General features: G+C 31.9%; 1 protein-coding gene across 2 annotated transcripts; it reads right to left on the minus strand.

The window, feature by feature from the left end:
• Window positions 1–268: 268 nt before the first annotated feature.
• On the minus strand, window positions 269–3,771 carry LOC107413645 (26S proteasome non-ATPase regulatory subunit 11 homolog). Of its 2 annotated transcripts, none has more exons than XM_016021656.4 (2): window positions 3,613–3,771; window positions 269–1,775 (listed from the first exon to the last, which is right to left on the minus strand). In XM_016021656.4, the coding sequence occupies exon 2, from the start codon at window positions 1,747–1,749 to the stop codon at window positions 481–483; it is 1,269 nt and encodes a 422-aa protein (XP_015877142.2). In that variant the 5' UTR covers window positions 1,750–1,775; window positions 3,613–3,771; the 3' UTR covers window positions 269–480. The 2 variants fall into 2 exon arrangements, with proteins under 2 accessions (XP_015877142.2, XP_015877141.2); XM_016021655.4 differs by having other exon boundaries at window positions 3,608–3,767.
• Window positions 3,772–15,438: the final 11,667 nt, after the last annotated feature.

A 15,438-nucleotide genomic window follows, 5' to 3' on the forward strand; every position in this document is an offset into this window, starting at 1 on the left:
CACCAATTCATAAGCTCAAACTCAAGCGAAAGCTCCACTTCAGTTGATTAAAAACTCGATCAAACCAACCTCAACAAACTGCGCAAAGCTCATTTGTGCTCCTTAAACCCAGGCACTCTTTCATACTTGTTAAATCCATAAATGCTTTGGCTTACATGTTTAACTTATAATATTTAAAGGAGAGTATAATCACTAGTATCATCCAGAAGCTTCAAGAAAAAATGTTTTATTTTTCCAAACAAACTGTTAGTAAAGAGCTCCATCAAAATACATAAATAGTATACCATCATTGGTCATAAAAGTATTATAAATCATTGGTCATAAAAGTATTACAAAATGTCATACAAAAGATCTCTTTAATAAAATGATGGAATCACAACACAATCTAGGCTAAAAACTTAAAACGCATGGATGACTTCTGTCCTGCATTCCAAGGTAACTTAGGAGGTAACTGTAAACCTACCTCCTGCTTCTAGAGCCTCATGCCATTATCTTGGCAGATCTCACATAAAGGCTATCGACAACCTTGCCAATATTCGATATGGTTTCCAGTGTTGCAGGGTATATAGCATCTGTCTTAGGATCATCAAAAATGATAAGGCATCCAGCACCCTGATCCAAAGTCCCTGCAAACTTCTTGTCCAGAATCATCTGAGATAATTTCCTCTCCACATGATCAACGGGCAGTTCGATCAATTCAGCAATATGAGCAATCTCCACTCTTGAGAAAGGCTCAATCAACCTGCAAAGGTTCTGCTCCAACAGCGTGTCATAGAGAGATGAGAGGTGCCTGTGGACGATGGGGTCTTCCTCTAGCTGGGCTCTAAAATCACGAAGAGCAGTCTCAAAAAGCTTCAAAGAGCGCTTGGAGTGTGCATCTGCAACAGCTTTCATGGCATCCAGGTCAGGCCCCACATATTGCAGTCCTGCTTTGGATGATATTACTCCAGCAACATCGTCAGCCTGATTCACCATAATCTTGCACAGCAACATGTATTTGAGGCTAAATACTGCTCGAGGATCTTCAAGTGCATTAAAGGCTTCAAATGCTTCAAAGAAATAACTATAAGCAGTTTTATAGTCCTTTTCTTCAGCATGAAGGATCCCACTCTGCAAATCTATAGTTCCCTGCTGTGCTGGGGGCACATATATAGCATTGGCTGCTGTTCTTGCTGCCGTGAGTGCAGCCTTGGCTTTAGGAAGATTCCTTAAAGAAAAGTGGAGCTTACTCTCCAACAAATCTATGTCCACAAGAAGAAGCTTATCATCTAGCCTTCTCACTTCCTTAACCAAGCCTGAAAGAAGACTTAATGCTTCTGAATACTCCTTGTTTTCCATCAAAAGCGCTGCAAGTCTAGCCTCCACTCGTTGCCTAAGGAAAGTTCGCTTCTCCGCACGGGTCCATTGCACCATTTCTTTGCAAAGGGAAATCTGAAGATCACATGTTCCCGGTATTTTAGCAACTGCATCAATAATTCCACGAACAATTTTTGCAGTTTTTGCCTTAGGGATCAAATTAAAGAAAGGCCTCAATTGGGTCAGAAGGTTCCGGAGATCCTCTGCCCGATTCTCCTGCCTAAGAAGATCTGAAAGGTTTGTGATAGCCTGCTCCTTTATCCGTAGAGCTTCTGAAGAAGATGACGGGTTTTCAAGAATCTGATAGAGAATTGAGATGGATTCGGATGGGGTTTTGGCTTCTAAAGCCTGAGCAATAGAATCAGTAGTTGCTGGGAGATATGAGGAAGACATGATCAATGCTTTTGAATAATCAAGTCCTGCAAAAAGAATATATCCCATCAGTTTAATGATATAAAGAAAACGTTTTATGATGTATTTTCGCTCAATGAAAATACAAAATGCAAGTTTTTGGATATTGCAAGTTATGGCAGTTTAAAGCCCCAACTTTGACAAAAGTGAATCCATACAGACAAAAACGATAATAAAGTTACAATGTACATCAATTCACCCCTAAGAACAAAACTAGCAATATTTTTAGGAAAATTGAACTTGTTCCGTATCTACAATGAACTGACAGCCAACTCTTCTCAGACTGCCACCTACAAGATTTTCAAAAGCAACAACCAATATAGTATATATATATATAAATATATTCCATCTTTTATTACACTATAGAACATAGACAGACAGAGGGACAGAGACAGAGACAGAGATATAAACAATATGCACTAGATCGACTGGAGGGATAGTAACATATTCATATTGTTCAGCCTTCCTCACCTTCCACAATTAAACTTTCCACTACATAGGCAAATGTAAATTTAAGCAGGAAGAATGGTTATTGACATGCAGTCAAAAAGAGGATTTAATTAAATAGCCACCGCCCAAATGGTAAATTCAACTCAAAGGATCAGCTTGAGATCCGTATCTGTGGTTTATTGAACCCTAGTATAAGCATAGTTTAGGGTCATAGGCAATTCAAGAGGATAAACAAGTACACACTTTCTACAGTTAAACACACTATACAATAAACCCAGCATATAATTTTTAAAGAAAGCTCTCCAGCATTGAAGGAGAATTAAACAAAGCATGCTAAAGAGGGGAAAAACAAAAATTCTTCTTAGCCACCACCTTGTCTACCAGCTGACTTCATATAAGAAACTATTAAGCTGACACATTCACAATGAAACTTGAAGCTGCAATAAGCCTATCCTAAAACTAACAATGCAAATACCAAATCAATAAATAAATAAATAAATAAATAATAAGATAAAACAAAGTCTGCAACAAGACGGAAGACCATTATCAAGTTAACGACCATCCAGAATTATTTTGTGCAATTTGAAAATTAACCCAGCACTGCTTTCATATCACAATTTTACAATGTCCTAACTCTAATTACTCACATAAACTACATTATAACCATTTAAAAATATGCTTAGGAAGAAGTAAAAGAAACCAATCTAAGCTTTGTTTGCTGCAGGCAAATTCTTATAAGATTCACATCTCAAGAAATTGACAAATCAGAGTGAGCTTAAATCATCATCCTCTAATTAACTCTACACATTATTTTACTTTTCCATATCATACCCCTAAATCTACTCCAATAACTAAGTTCTAACTTCTAAATGCTTAACATTCCACCAGAAAAAGAATCCCAAAAATAAGCAAGATGTACACAGCCAAAACGATTCCTACCACAAAATAACAATTGGAACACAGCCAAGCATATTTAAAAATAAAAATTCATCGATCTACAAATCCAAAAAGAACGGAACCATAAGATTCACTGCCGAAGTTTCAATCGAAACGCCTATTTCTGAAAGAAGATTGAAGAAAGAAAGAAAGATACGTCGCTAAAGGTAACAGACTAACGGAGATTGACGAAGATATTATATTACAGTGCATATTCTAATCTTCAACAAGGAATCTAAACTCTCCAAAGAGGAAGCCACGAAAAGTGAAAGAGAACAAAAAAAAAAAAAAAAAAAAAAAAAAGAAGTGGACTAATTCGACGAAAGATTTACATGGGTTGCTGAAATTTGAAGGTCTAATAATGAGCAAAAGGAATGTGCAAACATGGCAGATTCAAAAACCTTAGACGAGTAAAAGAAATCAAACCAAGTTGCAAACCAGAAAATAACCTTACCTTACCTTTGTTTGGCGGAGAAGGAGCAGATCGAAACGAAACCCTAGCACTCACACAGAAAATCAACTTTTCTTTCCGGTGGGAGTGAAAAGGAAATATTGAGCGGACGCTAAGAAGAGGATTAGGAATTTTAGAAGCCTCGGCTCCAAGTAAAAGCCCTTGGCTTGGCTGAGTAAGCTGGAAGTCTTTATTTCTTTTTTTATTTTTTTCCTTTTTCCTTTTCCATTTTTATGTTTATTTTTATTATTATCCTTTTTTACGTCTACGTTAAAGTCCTTCACTCCCTTACGAACTAAAAGCAAGGCTTCATCAAATAAAATAAAAAATTATAAAAATATTTTTAGTGAATATTCAAAACCAACCTTTATCAAAGAAAAAAATATATATATTTTTTAAAAAACAATTCACAAAAAATTATTTCTTAAAAAATAATTCACACAACATTAACTAATTAATTAATTCACATTTTAACAAAATCATTAAAGTTTTTTTTTCTTCAATTTAAATAGGCATAACTACTTATTTAAAATAATAAATGTTAATATAATAATTTAAGATGATATGGTTGTATTTTTATTTTTTAAATATATCTCAACAAAAAAATATCTTACTAATAAGTTTTTAATTGAAAGATATAATTATCATCGATTAATAACACTCCTCAAAAGCATATTAACCAGATATATTTAAATTGACATATTTGTCCTTATTTAGAATGTTTGTAAAATATTGAAATAGTAAATTAAACAAAATCTCTCATTCTCCTTCATTTCACTTTTTACCTTTTCTTGTCCGAGAAAATAACCAAATACTCTCCACCATCCATCAGAAAATTAGTGTCCAAAATAGAAGTTGCTTATTTTTGCAATTAGATATTTGAATTTTCATCTAATCTAATACCTATGATGACGGACAAAGCAGAATGGGAAAGGATGAAAAGAAAGAAAGAAAGAGAAATAGATGAAAGGAGAGAGAATGACCTTTGCAATTTTATGTGAGAAAGGATGAGAAGAAGGGAGCAAGAGAGAGAGTAAGAATAAATATTTTGTAAATAACAATGTTTAATTGTTTTTTTTTACTAAAAATAATGTTTAATTGTTGTTATTGTATATAATGATAAAAAAAATATATTACCAATTATCTTATTTTTATTTGTAATATTATTTCTTATTAATATATGTAACCTATATTATTAAATATTTTTAAAAAATTATTTTTGTTACAACGGTCTAAAAGAAGAAAATATATTTAATGTATTACTCAACATTTATAAAATTATAATTTAAAAAAATTTTCCATGTAAAAAAAAATTAAAAAAAAACCAAATAAATATAAATTATCTTCCACGCGCATTAGATTTGCAGCAATTTGATTTCCCAAGTTCTCCATCTACTATTATTACTATTATCATGACCTTCTCTTTCTAAATTTTCATCATTATTATTATTCAAGCCAATCTCAATATTTTCAAAACAATGGTCATGCCTCGCATGTTTTTTTATGTAGTTATGCAATGTTATCGCTGCAAAAATTATCTTCCTTCACTTTGTAAAAGGATAACTAAACTTCAAATATTTGTTCAATAATATCTTTTAAAGAGGAATAAGCTTTTTTGATAATAATTGGTTGGATATTTTGACAAAAACCTGGAAATGGTCTTTCTTGCCTTTATAAAGTTTTAAACATCCATTTATTTGTGAGTCTCCAGTATCAACGGGATAGTATTTTTCTATAAAACATAAAATATATTTTTATTAGTACATAGTTTATAAAATTATAAAAAAAAATAACTTTTTGAAAAAATACAAAATAGACAATATGAATAATGATTTTGTAATATACCTTTAGAAAGTTTAGGAAAATTTAAAATGAGATTGTTTAAGATAGATGCAAACAATCTTTTTTTTTTTTCTTTTCCTAAAGAAAAAAAGACATTCCAGTGAATATCATTTGCCCAAGTTTTAGGAAACTATGAACCATTAACAATTTGTGTTTTTATAATCTGGTGGAAGTCCACAAACTACCCAGTCTACTATCCCTGTCACCTTCTCCCACAACATATAGAATCCACACAAAGGCTCAGTCGGGACATACTAGAATTTGAACCCACAACTCCTGCAAACAGGTGTGATGCATCTGTCAGGGCTCGTTTGGTACGCAGGATAGGTCCGGATCGGACGGGATCGGACAGGATAGGTTCGGATCGGACAGGATCGAATAATGCAGTACTGTGTTTGGTATAGTTCTGGACTGAATGTTGGACTAGTTGTCCCATGTTTGGTGCAGGATCGGACTGGATTGGATTATTTTATAATTATAGTATTTATTTTGTTATATATGAAAAGATTTAAAATTATATTTATATTTACAAAAAAATTAAATATTATATTTAATTAAAGTTTTATTATTACTTATATTTAATATGTTTTGTATAGATATTTATATGTTCAATTAATTAATAATAATAATAATTTAATGATATTTATAATACATTTGTAATTTTTTTTTAACACCCATAAACTACTTAAAATATTGTTTTCAAAACCGATTAAAATAAAATTACTAATCATGAATAACAATTAAATACAAATAAAAAAAATTGACATAATATTTAATTAAGAACTTGTTAATAGCATAAATATATCCATCTTCAATTCATACATATAGATATATAGATATATAAATAAATGTCACATGTAGTTACACTTTTAACAAGTATGACATCCGTATATATATATTGGATTTTACATGGATAATCTAATTATATAAAAAATAAGTAAATAAACCCATTGATAGTAAGCCAAATAAACAACCTAATACAAAACCATTACCCCACTCGTTGTGAAATTGAGCACGTGTATGTACGGTGGTGGTATTTTGTATTGGATTTGCTTCATTGCGATTCCTCATTGTTTGTTCTACAAACTCAACATATGCAAATTCAGCTTCTTCAATTGTATTATAGGCTTGATATAAATTATTTGTAAATCCGTGCACTTGTTGATGACATTCAGACCAAGAATTATATATCCCTGGTTGTCTACCTTTAAACACAACATAAACCCTTCTCTTTGCCATTCAATATTCCTGCATATAATAATAAATGACAATATAATATAGTAAATTATTAAACAAAATAACAACTAACCAAATCAATAAAGTGCATGTTAATATTCTAAAACATAACACATAATAATAAAATTATCCATACATGCATAATTAGAAACCAACATTCAATACGTTACAATATATGTCCATAAGTTTCAATTCCAAATGTTCATAGTTGTCATCCTCTCATACATATCCATAAATATATAGTCCACAACATACTAATTTAGTTATCCAAAAATCCACGAGCAAATTCAATCTTCTGCGCATCGGTTTTAATAATCTTGAAAACCTCAACGTTCGATGGATCCGATCTCATTGCCTTAGAGATTTTGAGATTGTCAGTAATATGGAATCCTAACCTGTCAAGCTCCATAGCTAAGTATTGTGGATAGTTGATATCAGACTTCTCCAACTTGTCTAACTGTGTAGCCAATTTATCTATAAACTTATCTGCTACATTGTTTAACTAGCTAACGATGTCAACATCCTTCGATTGAGCTTTCCTCTTACCTTTTAATTGGGATTATGTGGGCAGTTGACTATGTGTTTGATTCATAGACATTGGAGAACCCACATCATCAAATTGGTCATTGTCAGGCTCCATATTTATATCATTAACTAAATCAATTGGAGTTTGTGCTCCATGTCCTGTTGCCCGATCCTTCCCAAAAATATTAGCAAGCCTCTCATATATCGGGAAAGGTTTATCTCTCCAACTTTTTACACTTAGATTATTCTAAAATAAAAAAAGCCATCATTTAGTAAAAACATTATATATTTAAGATAAGAAACACAAAATTCAATAAAGTTATTTTTCCTAACAAAGTCAAAACCTGCACATATGCTTTCCAAGCATTGTCACTGTCAATCTCCACACATTTAAGAGTGTCATTCCATCCAAATCCACTTTTGTTCAGCATGTCGTATATGATGCCATATTGCTTCTTCCACTTTTTTAGCTTCGATTCAATATGTGGAGTTGCTCGCAATCCCGAGTTAGGACACATTTCAGCCAGTTGCCGCTCAATCATATTAAGTGTACCAGGTTTAAATGCTCCCGTATCACAACGTTGCCCACTAGCTACAGCTTCATCTAAAAGAACCAGCAAAGCTTCTTCCTCACCTCTACTCCATGTGCGCCTAGATTCACCCCACCTATTATCGTTACTGCTACCTCCAGCTTCCATTGCTATTCAAGTAAACATTTCATGATTCCAACATTATCAAAACAAGATGCAAACAAAATAACAATAAATCTCAAATGTTGCACTTAATATAATATAAGTTTGCCTTCATACATATTATCCAAAAGATTTAACAAACAATATTAAATAAGCAGTGAGAACATAATTTTTTACATAACCATCAACTAGTAATCATGATGACCTCTCCACTCACCAAACATTTGCTTAGCTAACTCATCTTTCCAATTCCTCCATTGATCTGAGGAAGCAATTGATCCTATAATGTCCTCCTCTTCATTAATGTCCACATTTTCCATCCTATCATATTCGACTTCTACAGGATCGAGTGTCATTTCTCTTCTAATCAGATTATGTATCAGACAACATGCAGTAATGGTTTTGATTTGTGTTGCAATTGGGTAGAAAGATGGACTTCTTAAAATTGCCCATCGCATTTTAAGAACCCCAAAGCATCTTTCTATGATATTCCTAGCTGATGCATGCTTCATGTTGAAATACTCTTGATGATTTATGGGTGCACAACCATCTCTCCATTCGGAAAGGTGATATCTTGTTCCCCTATATGGTGCAAGAAATCCTTCACCATTTGTGTAACCAGCATCCACTAAGTAATAATAACCTAACACAGAAAAATTTCTCCTATTAGTTTATGCAATGTTAATCCACTCGATGAAATATTTAAGGATTGGTCTTACCGGTTGGTACTTTTAGTCCATTTGGCCTACTTATTGCATCTCTAAGTACTCTGGAATCTGAAGCGGAGCCTTCCCAACCCGGTAATACAAATATAAATTCCATATTCGGGTTACATACACCTAAGACATTTGTTGCGATCTCACCCTTTCTTGTTCAATATCTTGGCTTATCGATTTCAGGTACTTTCACCTTAATATAAGTTCCATCTAATGCTCCCAAACAATTCTACGACACAAACAATTTTACTAACGTCAGATAATGCTACAAGTCATCTAACTATAAAATTAATAACCAAACTAGTCCACATACGTACCTTAAACATTTTCCATCTATCATCCGAGCAATTATCCGACACAAGTTCAGGATGCCTCAACAAAATGGAATGTAAGCGCAACATCCCATTCAATACTGAATTGAAATATCTACTAATTGTCTCCCCTGATCTATAGAATCAACTGATAATTGTACGGTTTTTTGTATGATGAGCAATTATGTGCAAAAATATGCACACTTGCTCTTCCAATGTAATAGTACCATCTCTTTTCACATATCCATCTTGGCGTAATAACCGACATAAAATAACAAATGTTCTCCTATCCATCCTCAATTGACTAATACAAGTGACATCATTGTCCAACAAACTATCTATAAAAGATGTACGCAATTCGGTATTCCTAGTTATTCTATTCCTAACACGTCTTTCATTTTTCCTTTGCCACGCTACATACATGTACATAAAAAAGATAAACATAAAGCCCCAACAAAAAGATTGAATCACAACTAATTTTCTTCTATCCATCTCTACAAAAAAGAAAAAAAAAAACAACAAATAAAAAAAATTTATCAGAAATACAATAAATTGAGATGCTATTGCCAATACAATTGAATAAATACAGAAAACAAAAATATTCCATAAATAATATATTTATATATTAGCATTCACAATAAACATTATATATATTTGGAAGGTCAAAATAAAAGGTGGATTTAAGTATTTTTAATATATATTCAATAATGTTTATTCATACTATTCTATAATAATATATATTATAAGAACAAGTTTGTAGGCGAAAACAAAACATTAATTAAAAGTGTTGTTCAATAAGTAGTTTGGTTTTTAATTTTTATTAGTTTTACCTGATTACATGCGATGTGTTTGCTATAAATATTTATTGGTGTAGTTTTAATCAAAGTTTGTTAAGCATTTCAAATAATAATAAATTTAAATATAAAGGTTAAAAACACTAAATTAAAAACTATTTTAAATTCAATTTAATGTTGTGATTTTATTTCTTGTTTTTTTTAATTTTTTTATAAAAATTATAATTAATTTAAATGAATAATAAATTATAACTACCATTAACTCTAATAAATATATATTTTTAGACAACATCCCTAACAAACATTTTCAATGAAGAAAGGAGACAAAATCAAAACCCGAAAAGCAGCCATTTAAAAAGTGATTAAACTACATTATGGTTTTCAAACAAAGAGAAGGAATCCAATCAATGAAGCCCACAAGATTGGCCTTGACACTTTCGGCTAATTTGGGCTTATCTCAGTGATCCAATTCCCATGGCCTATTCACTAACCTGGATGCAAGAACAGAGATATATGATTGACTGGAATTGGAATAATCATATTTACGTGCCCCAACATAAGAAACCAAACCAGTTAGCAATTTAAAGTATGACATGAATGCAAGCTACTCCAAATTTCAAGTTATCAAAATTCGTCTGCAACTTCTAATTCCCTTTTTCTCAGAATATGTAACACATTCGAAACAAACACCAATAAAAAAAAACACCTATAAACAGCACTGCCATTATTTCTACATGGAGAATTAATATTTTATCTATTCTGTCTAGAAATTACTGGTTTAAAAGGTTTTTTTTTTCTTTTTTCAGATATGTTAGCCTACAAACATTATTGAATATCTATTTTTTATTAGAGAAGACAAAACCCATGTTTCATATTTAGTCTCCTAATCTGGGTTTCTTTCTTTGCTTTCTAAACCTTGCAACTAGGAATGCCATCTGTTTCAATCTATCTATCTATCTATCTATCTAGTTGGCGTAACACACCCAATTATTAAAATCCAGAAAAGGCTCATATGCTTTGCATATGATGGGTTCGTCTTCACGTGCATATGAGGTAGTATGCACATGTTCCACAAATATTTTCCCTTTCACAAAGTGCAAGGCATTCCTATATAGTCATCATTCCTGGGTAAAAAGAAATTGCAGAGCCAGCAGTTTCATTGACTAATTTATTTCATTGACGATTTAAAAAGGCAATCGACAAAAGAAAATCAAAGCCTCTTTACAGGAAAACATACAACTGATAAGCATACGACGCTTAAAGTTAGCATAAGTGAATCATAGCAACACTGAAAATTAGCTGGAAGCAATACAAGACATGTCAATTCTAATTTGTTCCATACAAAGAAATTATGATGTAATATTTTGGTCAGTGTTCACATCATGGAGCACAAGTAGAATCTGGACAGCAACAAGCATAATATATCAACTACTCCACAGACAGTAGGAGAAAAGATACAAAGAAATCGCTACAGAAAAACCCATAAAAGCAGAGCAGCTAGACCAAATCTCACAGAACAAAACCATCCACTCCCATATCAATTATGTCTGCTGTCCTTTCCTTCCACATATACACAGGAAATAAAAAGACAAATGGCTTGCATAAACTTGAATTCTTATTTATTTATTTATTTTTTCCATAGAAAGCTAAAGATTACACTCAAATTCATTGAACAAATGAACAATGACAAATTACATATAACATGCATAGATATGCCTTCAACACCTAATAGTTAACTACAACAATCTGCAAAGAGATAAACTCTCTCTCAACTGTACGTTCCTCAATTATGACCAGATTATCTTATAACAATTCGTTAGTACAAGGAAGGCAGAAAGGAAAACAAAATAAAAAAATCCCAATCAGACCATCTTTAATCATACAAACACATCAAGGGCCAAGTTGTCTTTTTCAAGAAACCATTTATGCTTTATATACGTTTACTTATATTGGCTTTCATCATTACCAACATTATTGCTGACAAGCTCACATTTTTCTTTCAATCTGATCCTTTAACTAGGTACATATCTGATGAACACCACTCATGCATCACAATATCCTAAATCTTAAACTCATATTCCTCTTCCAATATTGACCCTTTCAAAGGTACATATTTCATATTTGATGAATATGCAGATGCTCACAATGATCTACATTTTATCCACCTTAATTCTAATGGCAGCATTCTCTCCATATTTCCCTCAAGCTTGGATAATAAGGATAAATTTTCTGGCAGTTTACCAGTAAGCTTGTTATGTCCAAGACTTAGATCTTAAGACAAGCAATGACATCCTATCCGTTTCATTATTTCCTCCAAGTACTAGGAAGAGTGAAGTCATGAAGATAAGGATTTGTACAGAAAATGACCTAAGTTTGCTTATATTTATAATGCTAGGCAGCTTTATAATTCGAAATTTTGTGAAAAATTTTGATTCACTGGCTATGAATCTGTGATGGGTGTGTTAAGCAAAAGAATGAGTGATTTATGATGTTATGTACAGAAAAATACAACATTATGTATGGAAACGTGAATGGTGAGTGCGTACATTCAGCGGAAGGCTAGCAAGAAACAAGCAAAAGACAGAGAGAGTATTGGGAATGAATAATTACCTGTTAGATACGGTCACTGGCCTTGGGGATCAGCAGGGTGGAAGAGTGGGCAATGAGGGATTGGGGAAAGGCAAGGGAAAAAGAAATGAAATGCTGGAATTTCGGAGTTGGGAGAGAAGGTCGGTTGCTGAAATGCTGAAATGCTGAAATGCTGAAATACGATTACAAATTTAATCTTTCAAAACTAAATAACAAAATAAACCACAAATTAAGCACAGATATCGGCCACTCACAGTGACAAATTAAGCACAAAACCTAGTTTTCTGGTCGATGTTTGGGTTGAGATTCGAGCGAGGACTCTTGGTGACGATAGAAAGGGTGTGGATTCCAGATTGGAGCTCGTCGATCTATCCTGCGTACCAAACGATGCCGTTTCACGGAGTTGGGAGAGAAGGCCGATTTCGGGGAGACAATCTGGTTGAAATGGGTTTCGCCGGCGGCAGAGTTAGGGTTAGCTTTGACAGTGGCTGGCGTGCTGGTAGTAATGGCTTCAAACGTCTTCGAGGTCAAGAATGGCTTCAAATCGAAAAGAAGTGGTGAATGGGTGTGAGAGGCAGGTTGAAAGCATGGAAAGAGGGCAGGACAAAAGTGACCCAGGTGTTTTGGTGGGTCAATTTTGTCCCCCTCGTTTCGGATAATTCGACTAATGGGACACATTTATCCCGTCCTTCATTTTCCTTCCCAAACACCAGATTGGGACTCAAACCCATCCGGTCCTGGCCAGTCCCATGTAACAAACACCATCTCAGCTTCATTCCAACTAATCTACCTCCTTGGGTGTGACAGGAACACTTTTTATGTTCAATTGTCTCCTAATATCTATATGCAAATATGAATTACATATTGAAATTACACGTTTCCACTATGATTTTAGTTTGTATTCATTTCCTTCTAATATATGGTATTGGATCTTTAAGAGATATTGAGGCTGAAACATTTACTCCATCAATTACACTAATACAATCTTCAAAATTAAATAAAATAAACATATTAATTAAAATGTATGATTTTGTTTTAAGTATTAAATGTAATAATTACTTTGAAGTGAGGCATATATATGCAATAGCTCAAAATTTCTTTTGGAGTATCTTTAAAATTATGGTCCATTGGCTTTACCACATTTGTAGTCATTAGATAAATAATATCTAACAATTGGCTAAAATATCTATTGATAGTTTCACTAGAGTGTTGAAATTATTATTAAGCTAATCTATTTCCCATGCCATATCCTTGATATGTAAAAACATTTCTAGCATTTCAATTGCCAACATTTTTATTGAACTCTTCAACCTATAATTGATTTGCAACTCATTACATAATTTAATAAATATATATTTCTATTCTAAACATTCTATACCATCGTCTTTCATTTCCTTATAATATTTATGTTAATCATAAATTGCTAGTTCGTATAGAATTCACACTAGGACTTTTATAAATATATTTGCAATAATAGCATTCAACAACATGAGAACACACACATACAAGTTGATCATTAAAGTTTTCATCATCCTCTTAAGTATCCATTTCTTGAAAATAAACTTACAATATACACATAGTTCCATTAAAATCATCTTAACGCAAATAATAACTTTCATCATAATATGTCAAAAATCATTAGTTTATCACATAACCAAAAATAGTAATAATAAAAACACTTAAAAAAAAAAGAGTATGTAATCTTCATATAAAAAGACAATCATAAAGTATTCTAAACTTGTGGACCTAACATTAATTGATAATTAATCCATTTGAACATGACTTCTAGTCTTTCATTGTAGAAAACATCTCTCTCTCCCCTTTGTTTTCAAAAAGTTGATATCAAAGTAACAAAAAATCACTTCCAACCTTAACTCCAAATAAAGATTGAAATACCTCTATTATTTTACAACAACCGAATAAGTCATTATGTGGAACTGTATTACCTTTAACCTCAACTACTTCAACAGGTCTATTTTTGTACCTCCTATAATTCTTTTATCTTTCTTGTCTTTTTTAAATTGTGTGTTAAATACTTGTCTTTAGTTTTTTTTTTTTTAAAGGTTAGTACAATTTCTAAAGAATCATAAAAATCGTAATTATCATCAATTAAATTAACATTATTTTATCATCATTATCCTCGATTAAACTTGATAACGGAGCCAAAGCATGCTCACCAATGGTTGTGATATTCTGTTTAGTTTATCCTCCAATCCTAAATCAATACCTTCCTTGCAAAACTTAGAAGTAGTTGGATGTACCAAATATGAAAATAAATCATACTTTAAGATAATAGAAAATAACATGCACATTATAAAATATATTAAGTTATTAATCCTAACCTATAGTTTATTTTGCCATCACTCTTAAATTGTATTAACAATCTTACAATTGAATATTCCATCCTGGCCTAGTTTCTTTTCTAATAAGTTGTTTCTATAGTTTTCAATCATTTTTAAATCCATCTCATTTATTTTTAATTGTAGTTTTCTATAGTCCTTTCCCTTTTTTTGGGGAAGGTTAAAATTTGTAACTATATTTTTTCATCCAACTTTGTTAAATGAGTACTAGGGTAATTTCCTACTTCAACTTCCACAATGCATATATTATAAAATATACTTATAATATTTTTTGTCTGATACATCCTTAACTCTCTCTTTGATTAGTCACTGCCATTATCGAGACAATTGATAATATTATTATTCTTTGTCATCAATACTAACAAAATAACATACATTAATTAGTGATATAAATATACACATATAAGCATATACATCACGCTCAACAAGATTAAAAAAATTTAAAATTAATGAGCAAACTTGGCCACATGCGCATGAGCGCTCACACACACACACACATATATATAAAGCAAAAAAAAAAAAAAAAAAAAGAAAAGAGTAGCCGATACATTTGCAAAAACATTATATATACAAATCTAGATCCCAAACCGACCTAATATACTACTTAAATTTTGTACCAGTCTTTAAACAACTAAAAAATTAATTAAAAGATTTATCAACTTTTTTGTCGAATGAAATAAAATAAATATATCAACAATTTTTCAACAACAATGAAGAGATATATCAAACAAGACATAGTTATTGTCTTTTGAAAAGGTATTTGATTAGT

Source organism: Ziziphus jujuba, chromosome 8 (genome assembly GCF_031755915.1).
Source record: "Ziziphus jujuba cultivar Dongzao chromosome 8, ASM3175591v1".
Taxonomy (NCBI): domain Eukaryota; kingdom Viridiplantae; phylum Streptophyta; class Magnoliopsida; order Rosales; family Rhamnaceae; genus Ziziphus; species Ziziphus jujuba.